The 17,186-nt window shown below is 38.7% G+C and overlaps 3 protein-coding genes across 3 annotated transcripts in view; all 3 read right to left on the reverse strand.

The window, feature by feature from the left end:
- Window positions 1-218: 218 nt before the first annotated feature.
- On the reverse strand, window positions 219-5,794 carry LOC148420229 (factor VII-activating protease-like). Its single transcript, XM_088421377.1, has 13 exons — window positions 5,627-5,794; window positions 5,013-5,175; window positions 4,847-4,942; window positions 4,625-4,735; window positions 4,434-4,550; window positions 4,234-4,344; window positions 3,083-3,254; window positions 2,920-3,011; window positions 2,370-2,841; window positions 2,151-2,293; window positions 762-896; window positions 503-648; window positions 219-409 (listed from the first exon to the last, which is right to left on the reverse strand). Exons 1-13 carry the CDS (start codon window positions 5,684-5,686, stop codon window positions 245-247), a joined length of 1,983 nt encoding a protein of 660 aa, XP_088277503.1. The 5' UTR covers window positions 5,687-5,794; the 3' UTR covers window positions 219-244.
- A 1,044-nt stretch (window positions 5,795-6,838) lies between these two features.
- LOC148420230 (zinc-binding protein A33-like) lies at window positions 6,839-11,996 on the reverse strand. Its single transcript, XM_088421385.1, has 6 exons — window positions 11,870-11,996; window positions 11,044-11,139; window positions 10,365-10,598; window positions 8,988-9,019; window positions 8,758-8,900; window positions 6,839-8,675 (listed from the first exon to the last, which is right to left on the reverse strand). Exons 2-6 carry the CDS (start codon window positions 11,104-11,106, stop codon window positions 8,110-8,112), a joined length of 1,038 nt encoding a protein of 345 aa, XP_088277511.1. The 5' UTR covers window positions 11,107-11,139; window positions 11,870-11,996; the 3' UTR covers window positions 6,839-8,109.
- A 148-nt stretch (window positions 11,997-12,144) lies between these two features.
- The window catches only part of LOC148420231 (actin-binding LIM protein 1-like), a 46,078-nt gene continuing 41,036 nt past the window's right edge, over window positions 12,145-17,186 (reverse strand). Inside the window, exons 25-26 of the mRNA XM_088421375.1 lie at window positions 13,353-13,433; window positions 12,145-13,174 (exon numbers count right to left, since the gene is read on the reverse strand). Coding sequence (XP_088277501.1) covers window positions 13,061-13,174; window positions 13,353-13,433 — 195 coding nt within the window. The 3' untranslated portion in view covers window positions 12,145-13,060. The remainder of the gene's footprint in view (window positions 13,175-13,352; window positions 13,434-17,186) is intronic.

A 17,186-nucleotide genomic window follows, 5' to 3' on the forward strand; every position in this document is an offset into this window, starting at 1 on the left:
ACTCCAAGCTTTTATGTAATTCATAACGGCATCGTCATTATTATTGTCACATTATGAACAAATGTGCGGCAGAACACTTCTTGATGTTATCCTTATAAATAAAAGCCTGGGTTATATAAAATTACATTAAAATCAAAACTAAGTCTACTGCACAAATACACAAGCTTGGCACATAATGAGTGAGGTTCAGCGAATCACTGGCCCCAAGTTCCACTGGATGCAGTTGTATTGTAAGTACTCTTTATTAAGCTGATGCTTGAGTTTTTGATTTGATCCAGTCCAGGAAGTGAGTGACCCGTGAATACACCCCAGGCTTATTTTTCGCTCCGCATTGGTCTCCCCAGCTCACCAAACCATAAACCACATGGACGTTGTTCTGTTCACAGGTCAGAGGTCCTCCTGAGTCGCCCTAAAACAACAAATGGCCTCAGCCAGTAAACTCACAGCCACGCTAAAAAATGTAACGTTGTATGTATTAGCATTTGACGTTTGCCTCGCTCACCTGGCAGGAATCAACACCTCCTTGTAAATGCCCAGCGCATAACATGCTCTTGTCCAAAACTGAACCATAAATGTTGCTCTCAGAGCATTTCTCTTGGTTGATCAGCAGAACATTGGCCTCCAGCAAATGGTTGGAACCAAAGTCAGCTGCAAAATAGCAGCAATAAGAGTCAAGGGTTTTTGAACGGAAATGTTTTACCACTAATATAACTAGAATATCTGTTTCGTCATTCATTTGACTCGTAGGAAATTGGACTTACATTCCTCAGTGGCGCCCCATCCAGAAATCTTACATTCCTCCCCATCATCTAGTGGACCTTCAGGCAAACAGACTGCCTTCACAAATTGGGTCTCATTGGCACAAACACCATTAGTGCCTTCCAGTCGCAGCAATGCTGTACAGAAACAGATAATTGTGCATTGTTATGTTACATGTGACATACTGTACCGACAATAATCCCAAAATACTTAAATCTTACAGCATTCTATTACATATATATAATACAGTATTGTATCACTGCAACCTCCTTCCTTTATTCCAATTAGTTTACACTACCACTTTCCTAGAGTTTTGGTGGCATGTTGTAGTAAGTGCTGCAGAGCCCAAAAATATATGGAGATTTTGCAACGAGATGAGTTGTTATACAAAAAGCTACATAGGTTTCACAGACAAAACCACAAATTGATCGTGGTTAAGACCCCGGGTGTCATATTCACAGATTGATTGCGATCAATTGATTGCACTGATGGTTAAAGCTTTTATTTTATTTAATGGCGCGAGTCTCATTCTTAATCACTTACTTTATGCATTCTTATGATAATTAGGTCTTATTTTATGCATCAAGCTTCTTGTGCTTGAGTTGTTGGAGGTGGAAAAACACACCATGAAGTGAACACTCATGAGCTGTCATTGTGATTGGCATAACCTGATAGTCTCCTCTTGTGGATTGGTGAAAAAGCTCAAAAGGAAGACTATGAAAATAGAAGAGCATGTGAGGTTGTTGGTTCGTTGAATAGCAAATTGAAGTTTAAAAAATGCCCTGAGGGCACCTTTGATAAAGGTAAAGTGACATGCATTATTTGTAGGGAACTTGCTTCCCACAGAAGCAGCTCAATTTTAGCCTACCACATAAATGTAAAGCAGCCGGCTTGGACTGCAACCACAGCTAACGGTAGCAACAAAAATGCTAATGTAGCGAGGCATAGCAAAGTTGTTTGCTAAAATAATCTCCAGAACAACCCATGTTTGAGCAAATCTGTGATACACAGGATATTTAATTGAATGATTTCTCGCTATTTGGCGTTGACAAAACAGCACCTGTCCTCCTGTTAATTGAAAATAAATGTTGCAACAAGCACTAGAGAAAGTTTTCAAATACAGCAGGAGTTGTTTACAACTTCATTGTTAAAGGAGAAAAATGACAGTGAAGCCAATGTTTTGTTGTTATATACCAATCTTTGATTTTCCACAGCAACACTATGTATCTGAATTTAATTTAAAAAAAAAGCTCTGCTGAGTGCTTTTCCCACAAAATTTAGGTGAGATTGAAATTATATTAATTTGATCAATTACAAATCTTAATGAATTAATCGCAATTCCTCAAATTTCTTGAAAACACCGCAAGGTCACATCAATGAAAAGGGCTCACCTATGTCATTGTGAACTGATACTGGAGTCTCCCTGTAGTCCTCATGCACAATAGCCTCTCCAACTTTAAAGATCTGTTCAGTAGGCTCATCAGTGTCCAGAGCGAGACCTCCCATAACCACCTGCATATCATTTGCCTGTTCACTGTTCAAACACATGAACGTTACATCTAAAACACTTGCAACATTTTTAAAATGAGTATGTCAAGAATTGCCCTTACATGCAATGTCCAGCTGTCAGTATCCAGCAACTATCAATAAGAACACCTCCACATATGTGCTTGTACGGCTGAATGGATTTCTTGGGTCTCACTTGCAGGGACACCTGCCAGGGTAATGCCCCAGGAGATACCTTCAATCCGCCAAAGATTCGAGTTATGACTTTCTTTGGCTGAGGCTTGCCACAAGTGCTAAACGGTTGTAGAGAAGGTGTAGAAGTAGGTGCAAGGTCACTGGGTTGTGGAGGCTGCGCGGGCTTTTGCGTTGGTGCGGGTGTCATTGGCTGGGGCATTGGATCAGAAGGCTTAGTAGGAGCTGGAGGAGCTGGAGGAACTGGACGAGAGGTGGTGGCTGGGGATATTGGATCAGAAGGCTCACTAGGAGCTGGGGGAGCTGGAGGAGCTGGAGGAGCCGGAGGAGCTGGAGGAGCTGGAGGAGCTGGAGGAACTGGACGAGATGTAGGGGCAGTTCCATCTGGCATCACCCAGAAGAATTCATAGTCACTCACATAAGTAATGTGTAATTTTAAATTGCATCTTGAAGTCTACGTACCTTCAGAACACTCATCTACATCACAATAATTCCATAGCAGCTTTCGGCCTCTTCTGAAGAAACACCATGGCGTCAAGTCACCATCTGGATTCCTGGGGTATAGAAAACATCTCACTTAATGCCTTTCTTTTTTTCTTCGGCATCCTTGGAGGAAAAAGTTGACCTGCAGAAGTTGTGTGGGCCAAGGCCGTCACTGTCCTCAAATGAGTTGAAAGGATCCATTCCTTTCTCCAGTATGAAGTGAGAATTCCAATGAAGGCATTCGTCGCCATTGATTGTCTCACTCACCGTGCCGCGATATGATTCTCCATCATCGTCAAAGCAGTCATTGGGGCCTGAGAATCATAACACTCTCACTTCAAGAATTTGCCAGATATAACGTACCATTAAGATCAGATTACAATAATCAATTAATGTACTGCACATAGAGCGTCACTGCAATCATCAATATCCCATGTAAACTAGCATACAATGGCAAACACCATAGAAGACTAGCAGATATTAGCGAGAGCTCCCATTCCACAAGTCTACTACCACTAGACTGGTTCTTATTCTTCGGTTATCCCTAGCACAAAGATGGCAGTGAAACATGTCAGCCCCGTGTTAGGCAGGCAGGATTTATGTATGTAGTTAGAGATCACGAGAAGTACAATTATATGAAAAATGTATATTGATGTGACTAAAACAAGTTTTTTTGCAGATTATTTGAATTTATAGTAGGCATGTCAGGCCAGTGACCCTAGTGAGGATAAGCGGCAATCGAAAATGGGTGGATGGATGGATGAAATTCATAATGGGTTTTCAAGATTAATTAATTTTTGCTCACCACTAGAGGTTGCTAGATCTTACACATTGTCCTTTTTAGACCTTAAATTTTCTCGAAAATATGCAACGTAAATCAGTATAGTATTCAGCTTTCAATTTATCTTTAATTTCATGTATTTTTAAAAATGTTTCCCTAAAAATTCAGTACACAAATGTTTACCGATTACCGATCAAATCAAATCTAGATTTGAAATGCACTTCATAACTCACTTATACATTTATGAATGTTTCCAAAAATGAACCTGCACATTGACACTGCACATTATAATTCTGTGCGCTTTATGGTCCAAAAAGTATGGGAGTTTCTAGCTCTGTCGCATAACTGCCACTATCAAGCTATGACTTGCAGACCAGTTGGGCAGCACATGTGTAATATATGATTTATGAATCATAGTGGCTTATAGAAAAAAAAAAAAAATTCTTATTTCATTTTGCATCTTATACACAGCTTTGCTCAACAGACCTCATTTTATGACATGTGACACTTACCAACATGGCAGAAACGACCTCTGAAGCCTGAAGGACACTCACACTCAAAGTCATTATCATCCCTGATGCACCGTCCACCATTCTTACATGGATTTGGCTCACAAACAGAAACTATAGAAAAAGAGTGAACATGATGTACAGGCCATCAACAACCTTCAGCAAGTTAGGCCATCAGCGTGAATAGAGCAAGGATTCCTCACATGTTTGACAATTTGGCGGCTGGAAGGGATGCTTGCATTTGCACTCGTAAAAAGGCCGAGTGGAAGTCAACACGCACTCGCCACGGCCACATACGCCTCTCTTGCAAAACTTTGGGCCTGGAATATTAATTGTGTTATATTTCAGTTATTTCTTGCTAACCTCTAACGCTTTCTGCAAAATGTTTTCTCACCTTTCTCGCAGCGTTTTCCCTTGAAATGTTTTGGACAGTCACATTTGAATTTATTCTTTCCTTTTTCCCTGCATACGCCACTATTTTGGCAAGGATTTGGGTTACATTGGCCTAAAGGTAGGAAAACAAATAGAAAAACTGTAGGAAAATAAATAGCACCTTTTTTCTACCAAATCATATTGTACATAAAATAACTGCACTCTTTGGTTGAGTGTTTCTCACCCGCTGGCTCTTGAAGGTCAAAAAGCCATTCATTTGGGTCATCATCATCATCATCATCATCATCAACAGAACCTCCCAAAATTCTAAAGAAGAGGTCTAAAAAGCGTGACATGATACAAATATATGAATCAGTGACATGAAAGAACATGAAATGTGGATTACTTACCATTAATTATGTCATTAAATCGTTCTCTCCTTTTTGCATGTTTCCCACGTTTATGACCCCTGATATCATGAGGGCCATGTCCATGATCATGGCGACGACGATGATGATGGTGATCATGATGATCAAGATGGCGATGATGCTTTTTGTGCTTGTGAGGTTTCATCTGAACAAAATTAAAATCTATGTCAAATACATTCCTTGGTGAATAGCATAAGCGTCTTTTAGGGGTTATTATTTGCAATGGAAAAAGATTTTTTTTTAAATTAAACTCTTCATATGGCATTAAAGCTCATGTCTTCACGGATTCAACTTGTCATATTTCGTAAGGACAAAAACAACCAAGTTTCCTGTTATAAATGAACCTGCAATTCTGCAGCTCTCTCACATTAATTTAAACATTTCAAACTCTTTCTCATGAATTCCTATGAAACGTTTCCAGCTTTGAAAACAACAGCAACTCTACTAGTGATTAGTCACCATTATTTCTGCATTACAGATTCATTTGGAAGAAAAACGGCTGGTAAATGGCTCCAATTTATTCAAAAGACAAGGCAATACAACAACAAAAATTGTGCCATAATAAATAAACGCCAGTAATGAACAGCCATACATACTTCGGCAGGGATGAGGATCGCAGCAATAAAGAGGCAAAAGAAGAGGAGCTTCAGGTTCATGATGGCAGCAGATGAGACGACGTGTAGACAACTAAGAGTGTGCAGGAACAGATCGCTCTCACTTTTGTGAACGTTTGCATGAGTACACTAACCTTTGATTCAGCATCCTGCGGGTCGATGATATTGATTGTTTTCTATACTTTTGAAGATTCTTATGCAGGCACAAATAGAATATTGTTCAGCAAACAGTGAACATATTAATAATAAACAACAAAGACCCTTCTTTTTTTTGTTCTCCTATTCAAGTTTGCAAACAAAGGAAAAAGCGGAAGTTTTGATGAGTATTATTATAGTGAGAATTAATGATGATTATTATGTTCTGATGGTATTTTCCTCTTTTTGATTGTTTTTGTCTGTTATAGTACAGTAATGCACACATGGAATCTTGCATGCCTGCATCTCAACACCCCCCCTTTTGTGCCCCTCAGGGAAAAGTTCATTTGCAAGGCACCTATTTGTTTGGCTGTAGACTTTGGATTTACATACATTGGCTCACTGTCAAGATAAACTCCCATTACTATTTCAACTCATTTACCCCAACGAATGCACCATAATAACAACCCAATCTATTGGGTGGATCAAGAGGATTTAGGATGTTATATTGTGGTTTTTTACTAGATCAAATTATTTTTAAATATTCAGACATTTTAGACATGAGAAGGCATTATGTTGGAATGTACTTCCATAATTTCAACACATTATTATTAGCAGGAGGCATATAGCAATGAAACTGACCAAAGCGTCAACAAAGGACCAAATTAAATGCCAGCTTTTTCAATAAATCATCATAAACGCTATGTATTGGGTATTATTATGACCCTAATTGGCTCGGAAGGCTATGAAAACATTGCCTGACCTGTCTGAAGCTTATACAGGTTTATTCTGTTGAATATGAACATTTCTAGAGAAGCTCAATTAATAGACCCTCAGAACAAAATTCATTTTCCTCATGCATATGAATGACTAATTTACTGTAAAGGTCATTTTTAAACTCTGAAATGTTGGGACAACTGGCAACCCAAACTTTGCTATGCTACTTGCAATGCCTGTTTTTTTTTTTTTTTTGTTAGTCCACCAAGCCAAATATTTGAAGCATGCGCTCGTCAGTCACATAGCCTTCATAGCAGTTTATATGATAAATAAATCAAAAAGGAAATTCAAGAGTTTATTACACATTTAAGTCAAAAGGAAGTGGAACTGCTTCCTGCTCCCTTTTGACAAATCATGGAAAACTGAGTCAGATCATAGGGAAGATGAACTTTCTGGTGGCGTGTTCCCAATGTGGGACAGCGGGGTATGCTGTGCTAAATGATGTTCAGTTTTGTGAACAAGATTTTGCAAAAAAGGAGCTCACATTAACCATCGTTACTTTTGAAGCAGAAAAACAGTTGACTGGACACAGCTGGGCATCTTAAACTTCATTAGAAACAAAAATTCAGTATACCAAACAGCAATGACTCGTCTGTGAACATATTGCAGAGGGTACATGGAAACACCAACATCAACACCAGGATCAAGTATTGACCTGTTTAATGGTCTTTCATATAGAATTTCACATTAGCTAAAGCAGTGGTTCTCAAAGTGGGGTCCGCGGGCTTTTTTTTTTTTTAAAGTAACAATTGTGAAATTTGTCAAAATGCATTTTGAGTATACAATTGTTTGCTAATGAGACGATGAAGCCAGCAAAGCTAAAGCGGCATTGAATTTTATTATGCTGTTTTTGACTAAATAATTGGCAGCAACTTTTGAGATAAATGGACCCGGTGTGTTTTAAGGAAGCGTGCGATGTGCAATTTTTATTTTCTAAACTGCAGTATAGCTGAAAAGTAACAAATATACTTGTCACTTTAGGTGAATATTTTTTTTTTTTTTTTTTGCAAACATTTGCAGTGGGAGTGCTTGGAAAATTAGCTTTATAAAAGGGGTCTCTGAATCCAAAAGTTTTGAGAACCCCTGAGATAAAGTAACAACATAAACACCGGTCACCAGATTAACCAGAGATCACATTCGTTATTAATAGTTCATGGTGAGAGTAATTGAAGATTTCATTTTGAGCAAACTTGTCCTGTCCCAGATTTCATTTTTGAAAATGTGGTCATCCCGTGGCTAGCATATTTGCCTCTGAGTCTAAGGTTCTGGGTTTGAATCTCAGCTAGGTGATCTCCCTCTGCTTCTGTTTTGCTGAGTTATTCAATTTTATTCCACATTTCTAAAACTGTGTATCTGAGGTGAATTAAAAATTACATTGCCCATAGGTGCTATTTTGCGTGTGATGTGGTGGCAAAAGGGTACCATACTGTCTCTGAGACAGTTTGGCAAACAGCAAGAAGTACCCAAATTAACCACAGAAGGATATACAATTTAAAAAGAATAAATGGATGGATATTTTCACTTGTATATATGCCAAGCCCCATATAAATTATTTAAGCATTTGGAGATGTTGCATTACAGATCACAATAGGTTTTGCGTTGGTTCCGCCGTGGTCATGGCCAGGACACAAAGCTAAGTGGAGGCTGTCAGAGAAACTCCCAGCACAGAAACAAAACAGCGGTGACATATCGTCTGCCCCCAGAAACATAACCGAACCGGCTGAGAAATTACACAAAATTCCAATTCTACAGAATTGTTTTGTGACAGGCAGCCAATGGGGCACCCCTCGATGCCAGGCTGTATACTCTCCGGCAAAAAACTCCACGCACCACGAGTCATCTCCTCGACCCAGCCAGCAGTCCTCAGTGTCACCCTTTCGTGGAATGCTGGGATACGTGACGCCAAGCTCCCAGTAGGTCTTGCCGCTCACGTCCATCTCCCAGTAATGACAGCCAAAACTGAAGCTTTGCAAGCTGATGACATTAAGGGTAGTGTCAAAGCGGGAAGGCGTGTCTGGGAGCTCCTTCCACGTGTCTGTGTAGGTGACACTGTCCCCTTCGGGAGAGATGAGAAGCTTGGGATGGGCTGTGTCTGGATCCAAGCACACGTCACTGCGATCTGAAGATACACATCCTACATCACTTCAGTGAAAATAAACCATTAAGAAATTGCCATAAGTACAATTTGTGGTTTAACTAACAGCTTTTCACAAGATTCTTCATGGTAGGAGTGAGGGAGGAGATGAGCAGAAGCAGGTTGTTGGTGAGGCTAAGAATCTGCTCAGCCTTGGTGACGTCCAAGCTCACATTGCAACATTCTAACTTACTGAGTGAATCTGGTGCTCTGTAGACAGTTTAAAATGGAACCACGTTGATTAATACTTATATTTTTTCATTATGGTTGGTGTTAAATTGTGATGGTGTCACATACTTATCTATCACTGCTGCACCTTGGTGGTCTGGCTGTAAAGAAGCGAGAAAAATGGGATAAAATGAAGTGTATGTATTCATTCACCGTTATATAAGTTGCTAAGTTGCTTTAGCAATGTTGTAACCACACAGAACTGGAATTTCACTCAGCAGTAGGGCTGGGCTGATCGAGCCAAAGTATCGTGAGAATCGATACAAAAGTTGATATTTAAATGAGTTTGTATCAGTCCTTTAGACTTATTTATTCTCTGTATTTATCTTGGATTCTCAGGGGCGTCTCATGCAATCCCTTTTGAGGGCGTGGGTTAGGGTTACAACGCTATGCTATAGCTACAATCATTTGTATTTTCAGTGTTGTTTAATACTTTTTTGGGGCACAATTTATTGATTTTTACAAACTTTCGTTTTCAGGTTTTCCTGACTGAAAATCACTTTATTTATTTTAGTTTATTCATGCTAATTGTAGAACTTAATAATACTGTTATGGAATAGTCAAGACCTCAGAAAGAAATTTTGTTTTAAAACCAAAAGTCATTATTAGGGCAAATGATATTCCATAATGTTTTGTGAACACAAAAGTACTTGCTCAGTATTGACAATACTGGGACCAGTATTAACTTCATATTGAACGATTCCAAAATCTCAAGTACTGTATTGCACAGCTATTCCTGGCAGAGTAGTTTCGTACAAACATTTTATTATTTTTTTAATCTTTAAAAGTATTTCTGCAGCCCCTGGGCATCATGTGCTAGGTCAGGGGTCTACAATCTAAGATGACAGCTTTACACGTCTTGGTATCTTCTTAGGTAAATTTATGATGTGAATGCTGATTTAAAAACTGTAATGACTATGAGTTCAGAACTGTACATTCTTAAAAGTTAACAGCTTGAGTTTTTTGATGAGTTATTATGTCTGAGAGCATTTGAATTTGAAAGTTTTTACGCCCTTTGAATTAATGATAATGTGGATATATATATATTTTTTTTTAAATTAAGTGAAATAGTCCTTAATTCAATGGGAAGTCTGATTGCATGATCTTCACGTAATACAATGATGACAGATGGTCTTATGGATTGCATTTTTGGGTGGCTGCAGGTACATCATTTGAGGTTGGCTTTAATTTTATGTGCCCATACTTAAAGACATTCTATTTTTATTCTTTATGTACAGCTACCTTTACTAAATATCCCAGATTTCTTGACCGTTTTTATATTTTGAGAAGTAAAGTTTGCTGACCACTGTGTTAGGTGAATTGAAGACGGAATTGTTTTGAATGAGTGAATGTTTGTCTTTTCCCAAAACCCTGCCATTGATAGCATATACTCCACACTATAAAGGTATGATTTGAAGCGTATGACTCTAGCCCATGCACGTTCACCGGTGCAATAGCATGCAAATCCACATGGTTCAGAGATGCTGTGATTCCAGTCAGGTCCCGTTCGAGCTCCTGGATCAGAGATCGGTTCCTCTCCATGAGCCAGTCCAGTGCCGAAACAGCGGCGCGTTCCTCAGTCTCCAGGTGTGACAGCGTGGTTCTTAAGTCCTTGTCCAGGATGGCCTGGATCTCCAGATGTTTTCTTATTATGCTCTCCTTTAGCACATAGGACTTTTTCTGAGGCACAAGCACTCATAAATCACTTTGTTTTTCTTTAAGGTCAAAGACATGTAGATTGTCATCAACGCACTTATCTGGCTTTTAAGTCAAAATAGTGGTTAACATTATGGAGATTAGTAGGTGATTTTTTTCAGAGATATTTTGAGTGTGAGTGACCATGTACGTATGCAGAAGGAAATGAACATGGAACTCCAGTTGCAAGTGCATTTCGAACCTCTTGTCCAGTTGGTCTGAGTTTAGAGTTAAGTGAAATGCTTGATTTGAAGTGAGCAGCAATATATATATATATTATATATATATATATATATATATATATATATATATATATATATATATATATATATATATATATATATATATATATATATATATATATATATATATATATATATATATATATTTTAGCTTTTATGTTATGGGACTTTTCCCATTGAGAACTTACGGTGATTTCTGATTGTTGCATGGCCAGATTCTTCTGTCTGTCTTTCACCATGTCCCTCCTCATCTTTAGACATTCTTGATGACTTTTTAACAAATCCTGCAGAGAAGGGTGCAAATATTGAACATGCAATATCCTCAAATAATGACTGAACAGTTCATATTAAGCATTATTTTCTTAATGCAATAAAGACTTACTATGAATTGACACAGTAACCAATTACTTAGGTCATTTACGCTGATTTAGACAATTTCTCACATTATACTCTACTGTATTGCCTACGCCTACACAGGCCACTGAACATTTGGTTACTCTTTTTCTATCAAATTAAGCTATTAAAAAATTTCTTAATATGACAAAAAGTACTTCAACACCTTTGACAACATTTTGTGTTACCCGCAGAAATTTAACGGCGCTAATATAATTATTTTCTCATATTGTATTGCATCTCATTTGCCTGGTCAGCATGTGCATGCCATCTAATAAATTCTAAAATTAATCACAGACTTCATATATCCAAAGTAATTTTTACCTTTCTAGGTATTGTTAAACAACAATATATTTAAATTGAAAAAGTATGAATCAAATTGAATCTTTTTATTTAGATGGTTAGTGGCAAAATGTACATAATTTCATTTTTCATAAGGTTGAAATGTTTTAGAAACTTCCCCAATAGATAGAGCAGCCAGACCGAATATGTCCCCCCCAAAAAATGGAGAAAAGGAGAATACATAATTACACTTTGCACCATCTCTCATGTCGACGAAATAGATTAAAGTAATATGACTTTTGTAGTGTGCAGTCTACAGCTTGAATTTTTCTGACTCACCTTTGTTTCTAAAGATGGCGCCTCACTCCTGACACAAAAAAGTCAATTTGACATGTTTTCTTTTGCCAATTTATTCTAACCTTGCAACACTTAACAATTCAAACAATACTATGTTTTAAAGCAAAAGACCGAAAATGAAATGTGCGGACTTCCTGATTGGCTCCATAAAAGCCACCTTGTCCTCGGACAACCTCTCACCCAGTGTAAGTGTGCTTGATCGAGAAACACAAAGTCAACAGAAAAGAGGCAGTGAGTAGCTTTGGTATAGCTGGGGATCGTGTGATTCATGGTGATTTAAAGCTTTATTGGCTTCGTTTTCAACAACAACAATCGGCAGTGTAGGTTTTGAGTCACTGTAAAAAAAAAAAAAAAGAAAAACAAACTTTCAAACACAGGCTTGCTTACATTAGGTGTACTATTTAATTATTTCTTATTGTAAATTGGGTATGGCAACAAAATATATTTAGATGTATATATCCAACACATGTAAAGGGTAAGTTTCTGGCCATGTTTCAGAGAGCCTGAGAAGAGTGCCGTTTTCTCTTTATAATGGGCTAATGAAAATGAAGCTGGCATGTCCAGGAGTCAAGATGAAGGCTTCGTGTAGATGCTTAGATCATTACCATGTAGAGGCAGCAAATCTGTTTCAACGGCTAGTCGGTTGACTGCTTTCCCAGTGACTTTTTTTTTTTTTAAATTACTTCTACAGTATTATTCAAAGACTCACTGAGCCAATTGATGCAACCTTTGGACCAAATATATTTTAGTCCAAGCAAAGGAAAGCAGACATATGTTCAGGCTACAAGCGTGGACATTCTGTGGTGCCATAAGGTTCTACTGCACTTACAAAGTTCCACAGGAGTCAAAAGCAACAAATAGCAGGAAGCAACAAGCATAAAAAGGAAGGAAGCAAAGCAAGAAAAAACAAGCGCCATCAATACAAATATCATAATCCTTGTTCTCATTCATTCTTTGTCATTTTCGAACGTGAAATCGAGTCTACATTACGAGTTTCCTGCGCAAATCCAATGAGTCGCACCGTTCCGCTCACAGTTTCAGGAAGTGTCGGAGCAAAAAGAGTTCATGTCAGATTGTAAGGGGGGAAAATAGTAAGGAAACAAACCCACTTCTAGCTAGATTGTTCTCATAAATGGTCTGTTTGAGTGTACATGATGCATGCTGCTGCGAGCGTTAGAAAAGCTTGGCCTTCTTTTTCATGTCGTTGCGTTTCCACAGGGGAAGCCTGTCAAACTCCTGGATCTCCATTCCAAAGATGTCAAAGAACGTTTCAGGAGCTAAGTGGCGCTAAAAAAGGGGACACAACAAAGGAGGGGAGGTGGGGGTTAGCACCAAAGCCATTATACAATGATCTCTGCAAGAATGATGAGAAGCAGTGAACGTTCCTGCTAATTGCTCTATTCGTGTAACAGGCTATTACACAAAATTTGAAAATCTTGCATAAATGGCGGGCAAACACCGATACCTCCAGTCTGGTTCTGTCCACATCCCTGGGCAGTTTAGCTCTCCCTCTACTGGTTATCATGAGCATTTCATAGGGATACACCTTCAGAAGGAGACACTCGTCAGTGCACAGGGTCACACACCCAAGTTGTGTTAGCATTAGCATCTTTGACTAAATAACAATAACTGTATGTGGATGTGCTGGAAATTGTGACAAAGGGAAGATTCGTCAGGAGAACAGCTATGTGACAGGAGGTTGACTGACAGTGGAAACAGTCCTTTTGGGTTTTGTTGGGGAAAAACTGTTGGGGTGCTTTTGTGTGAATTCGCTAACATGCAAAAGATCAAGAGACAATAGGTGGGCACAGGTACGTAAGGATGGTATTTTATTTTGAGGCCAATTTATAGAATTTTAGCCATTTACATTAGGAGAAAGTTCATATTTTGCCTATAACTAAATTGATGACTAAATTTTTTTTCATATGTTTAATAGGAATACAATACATATATAATATGTATAGTATTGCTACAATAACAATAATAATTTTCTAAGCCCTTATCCCACGGATGGGTGAAGGTTGGTGAGTGTCATCGAAGGTAGCGGTGGTTTTGATCTCGTTAAGGTTTGTTCAAGATCGCCATTATTTGCCAAAATGTCCTCAAAGGTTGCCAAATGCTCTGCAACAGTTTTATTCATTCATTCATCAATCCATTATTGTAACCACCTACACAACCTGAACTGGTTGTTAACCAATCAGAGGGCACAAAGAAGGAGACAACCATTCATTCTCACACCCGTAAGAACAATTTAGAGTGTCCAATATACCTACAGTATCAAGCATGTTTTTGGAATGTGGGAGGAAAAAGGAACACCTGTAAAAAAACACACACAGGCAAGGGGGGAACATGCAAACTCCACACAGGAGGGCCATTGTCACAAGTGAACACATGAACTTTTCAGCTTGAAGCAGCCATGATTTTATTTGTTTTTTTTGGCCAACAAGACTCTTTTGCTGTTGACATATTCCCAAGCTATGTTTAATGGCATCTTCAAAATTTCCTTGTGTCTGGCGATCACTGGCTACATTGCGGCAATCCCTGTCAAATTTTGGCAAATGTTTGCGGCCTTGAACACACTCCGATGAGATCAAAACAGCAGCCACTTTTACGGACACATTCGCCCTTCTGTGGTATATGAGTCTTCCAAAAAAAAAAATCCGTTGAATTGGCCAGGTAAATCACACGAGAATGTTCACCATGGAAGACTAAACTACAACCTGGATAACTAAATTTACATGTACAAGAAGGAAGCAGCAAATCAAAATCGTAGCAATGTGTATGATTAGCAACGTGCTAGCATTTCTCTTAATTTTCCGACCAATTCATCCTTATGGGCTTTGTCAGAAAAGTTCCAGAACAAATATCACAAAAGATATATTTCAAACCCAAATTACAATACCACCTTGATGTACAAAATTGTGAGCTTGAATTTCTCTTAATGCTTGGTCCACATGCTTTTACAGTACACGAATATCTTCTGATGAGTCCAGCTTGCTAGGGGAGTCAGTACCGGAAATGATTCTTCTGAGTACAGCACGCCAGAGCCTTCGATGTAGAGGTCTGACAAAGCCAAGTCTGAAGCTAACAAGGCGGTTGAATTCCCAAATCATTTTGATCGCGTTCCTCGATATGAGGCGTATCAGCAATCAAGCACCGTATCTCCAGAGAGACCCTGCCGTATTTGCTTCATTCAGTGTATGGGAAGAGTGGAGACTACATAGAAGCAAGAAAACCTGTAGCTGCTTCGCCATGTCAAACGCGCATGCTCGCAATCCCCTCAGTCTCTCAAGAGGCTGAAGGAATCGTGTTAGTCTTTGAAGGGGGGAAAAAGTTTGGATTTGAAATACATCTTTTGTGGCGCTGGTACGCCTCATCTACAATGTACTCTACAGTGGTAATGAGTGCTTTAGATGAGATATAGGCGTTGGTTCTTCACTGTATGGCACATACAGTATCCAGCCACCAGAAATCAAAGCTATGTGCAGATGAACATGAAGAAGCCGGCATGCTAAGCACTAAAGTGACTGCAGAAAAGCAGCATGTTAAATCTGGAACTTGTCAAACTTGGGAACTAGATACAATGTCCCTGCACTATTACTTCCATCCCGCGCTTCTATCTATGAACAAACCTCTTTGCAATGTGTCAAAAAAAATTGTTTATAGGGTAGCTGAAACCTTTGCTTTGAGCTAACTGTATTGTCGGTGTCGGTTTGCTGTACAGTACATTTTTTAACATACAATATATGAACAGAAGTATTGGGACCCCTGACAATTTTAGCTTGGAAGTGCACAAGATTTTGGAGTGTATGGCTGTATCTTTGTCCATTTACCCAGAAGAACACTTGCAGGCCAGAGAGGGCCTGGCTATTACATTATTTCTGCTCTAGTTCATCTCGAGGGCTTTTGATGGTGTTCTTCTACACCAAACACATATAAGGATGGATTTATGGGCCTTGATTTGTGCAGTCATGTTGGAACAGAAAGGGGTATTCCTCAAGCAGTTCCAGCACACATTTAACCATGGCCAACTTTTTTTGGCATGCAGAAGAATTGATGGGATTCTTTCCTGCTTTTAAAACATCGAAAAGGTTTGGATCAAAAGATCAGAAATAAATTCTTCAGGGAAATCCATTTGAGTCATTTGATTTTACTTTCTGTTCTCTCTCAAATGATGAGTTGTTTTATGATATTTAAATTATCATTCATCCATTCATTTTCTACCGCTTATTTCGTTGAGGGTTATGGGTGAGCAGAATAACATTTACACATACCTTTCTTGTTTGAAACCCCCTTTTTTCAGCCCAATACCATACAAGTACTCTAGAGTATACCAAGTATCTATACCACAAGTAATTTTGAGGCACAAATTTTGCCCACAAAACAAGTATCTATACTACAAGTAATTTTGAGGCACAAATTTTGCCCACAAAACATAATGACAGCTAATTTTAAAGAAAGCTCTATTTTGTTATTGCATTTTCCTTTAAATTTCTTGAAATTAATAGCAATCTTCATTCCTCCCAGTTTGTGATTTCTAGTTTGCAATCGCAGAACTGCGCCAAGAAAGTTGCCAATACTAGTATCAACTGCCATTGCAAGTACCAATACCTTGAAATATGGCTGCATATTGGCTCAATACCAAGACATGGAATCAATACTTGCCCATCCCCAGTAGTCAAAAGGATACCTTCACAATGCAGCTTGAAGTGACCCAATTCAGATTTTTTTTGCCCCATCCATGTGAACAATTCAGCCGATGTTTTCAAATGCGACCTGGCCACTTGGGTATGTGGTCCTAAATCAGACATGTATTCAATCTTTAGACATGTGACTTCAACGGCCAGATTGTATTCATTCGACTTGCAACATGTGACAAACGTCACAATCCTGAGCTGCAATAGATGAAAGCACCTTGGAAAAAAAAAGAAAAAAAAAACAACAACAACAACAATCGGGGACCAAGTAAAGAAGTTTGAAAACATTCTGAGCGGGGAAAAACACAGTGCAGTTTCTGTGGGTGTGTACACGTGTGTCTCCTCTCGAGCGACCTGCTGCCATTTAGCTGGAACAACTAAATGAACAACTTGGGTTTAACTTTAAGGGGGTTCCACAGTACTGTAAATACAAATTCTTGCATCTCTTTTGCAATTTTTTTTTTTTTTTTTAAATTGTCTTATATAAGACTGTACAAATGGTGACAGGGGCCTTCTTTCGAAAACAATCTTCACCCTTTTTTACGTTACTCCCACATCTTTCCCTGTTTGAGGAGTTTCACATTTTATCAAATGCATAGCTA

The sequence above is a fragment of the Hippichthys cyanospilos genome, chromosome 8, assembly GCF_059441005.1.
Source record: "Hippichthys cyanospilos isolate Australia breed blue-spotted pipefish chromosome 8, RoL_Hcya_1.0, whole genome shotgun sequence".
NCBI classification, from domain to species: Eukaryota; Metazoa; Chordata; class Actinopteri; order Syngnathiformes; family Syngnathidae; genus Hippichthys; species Hippichthys cyanospilos.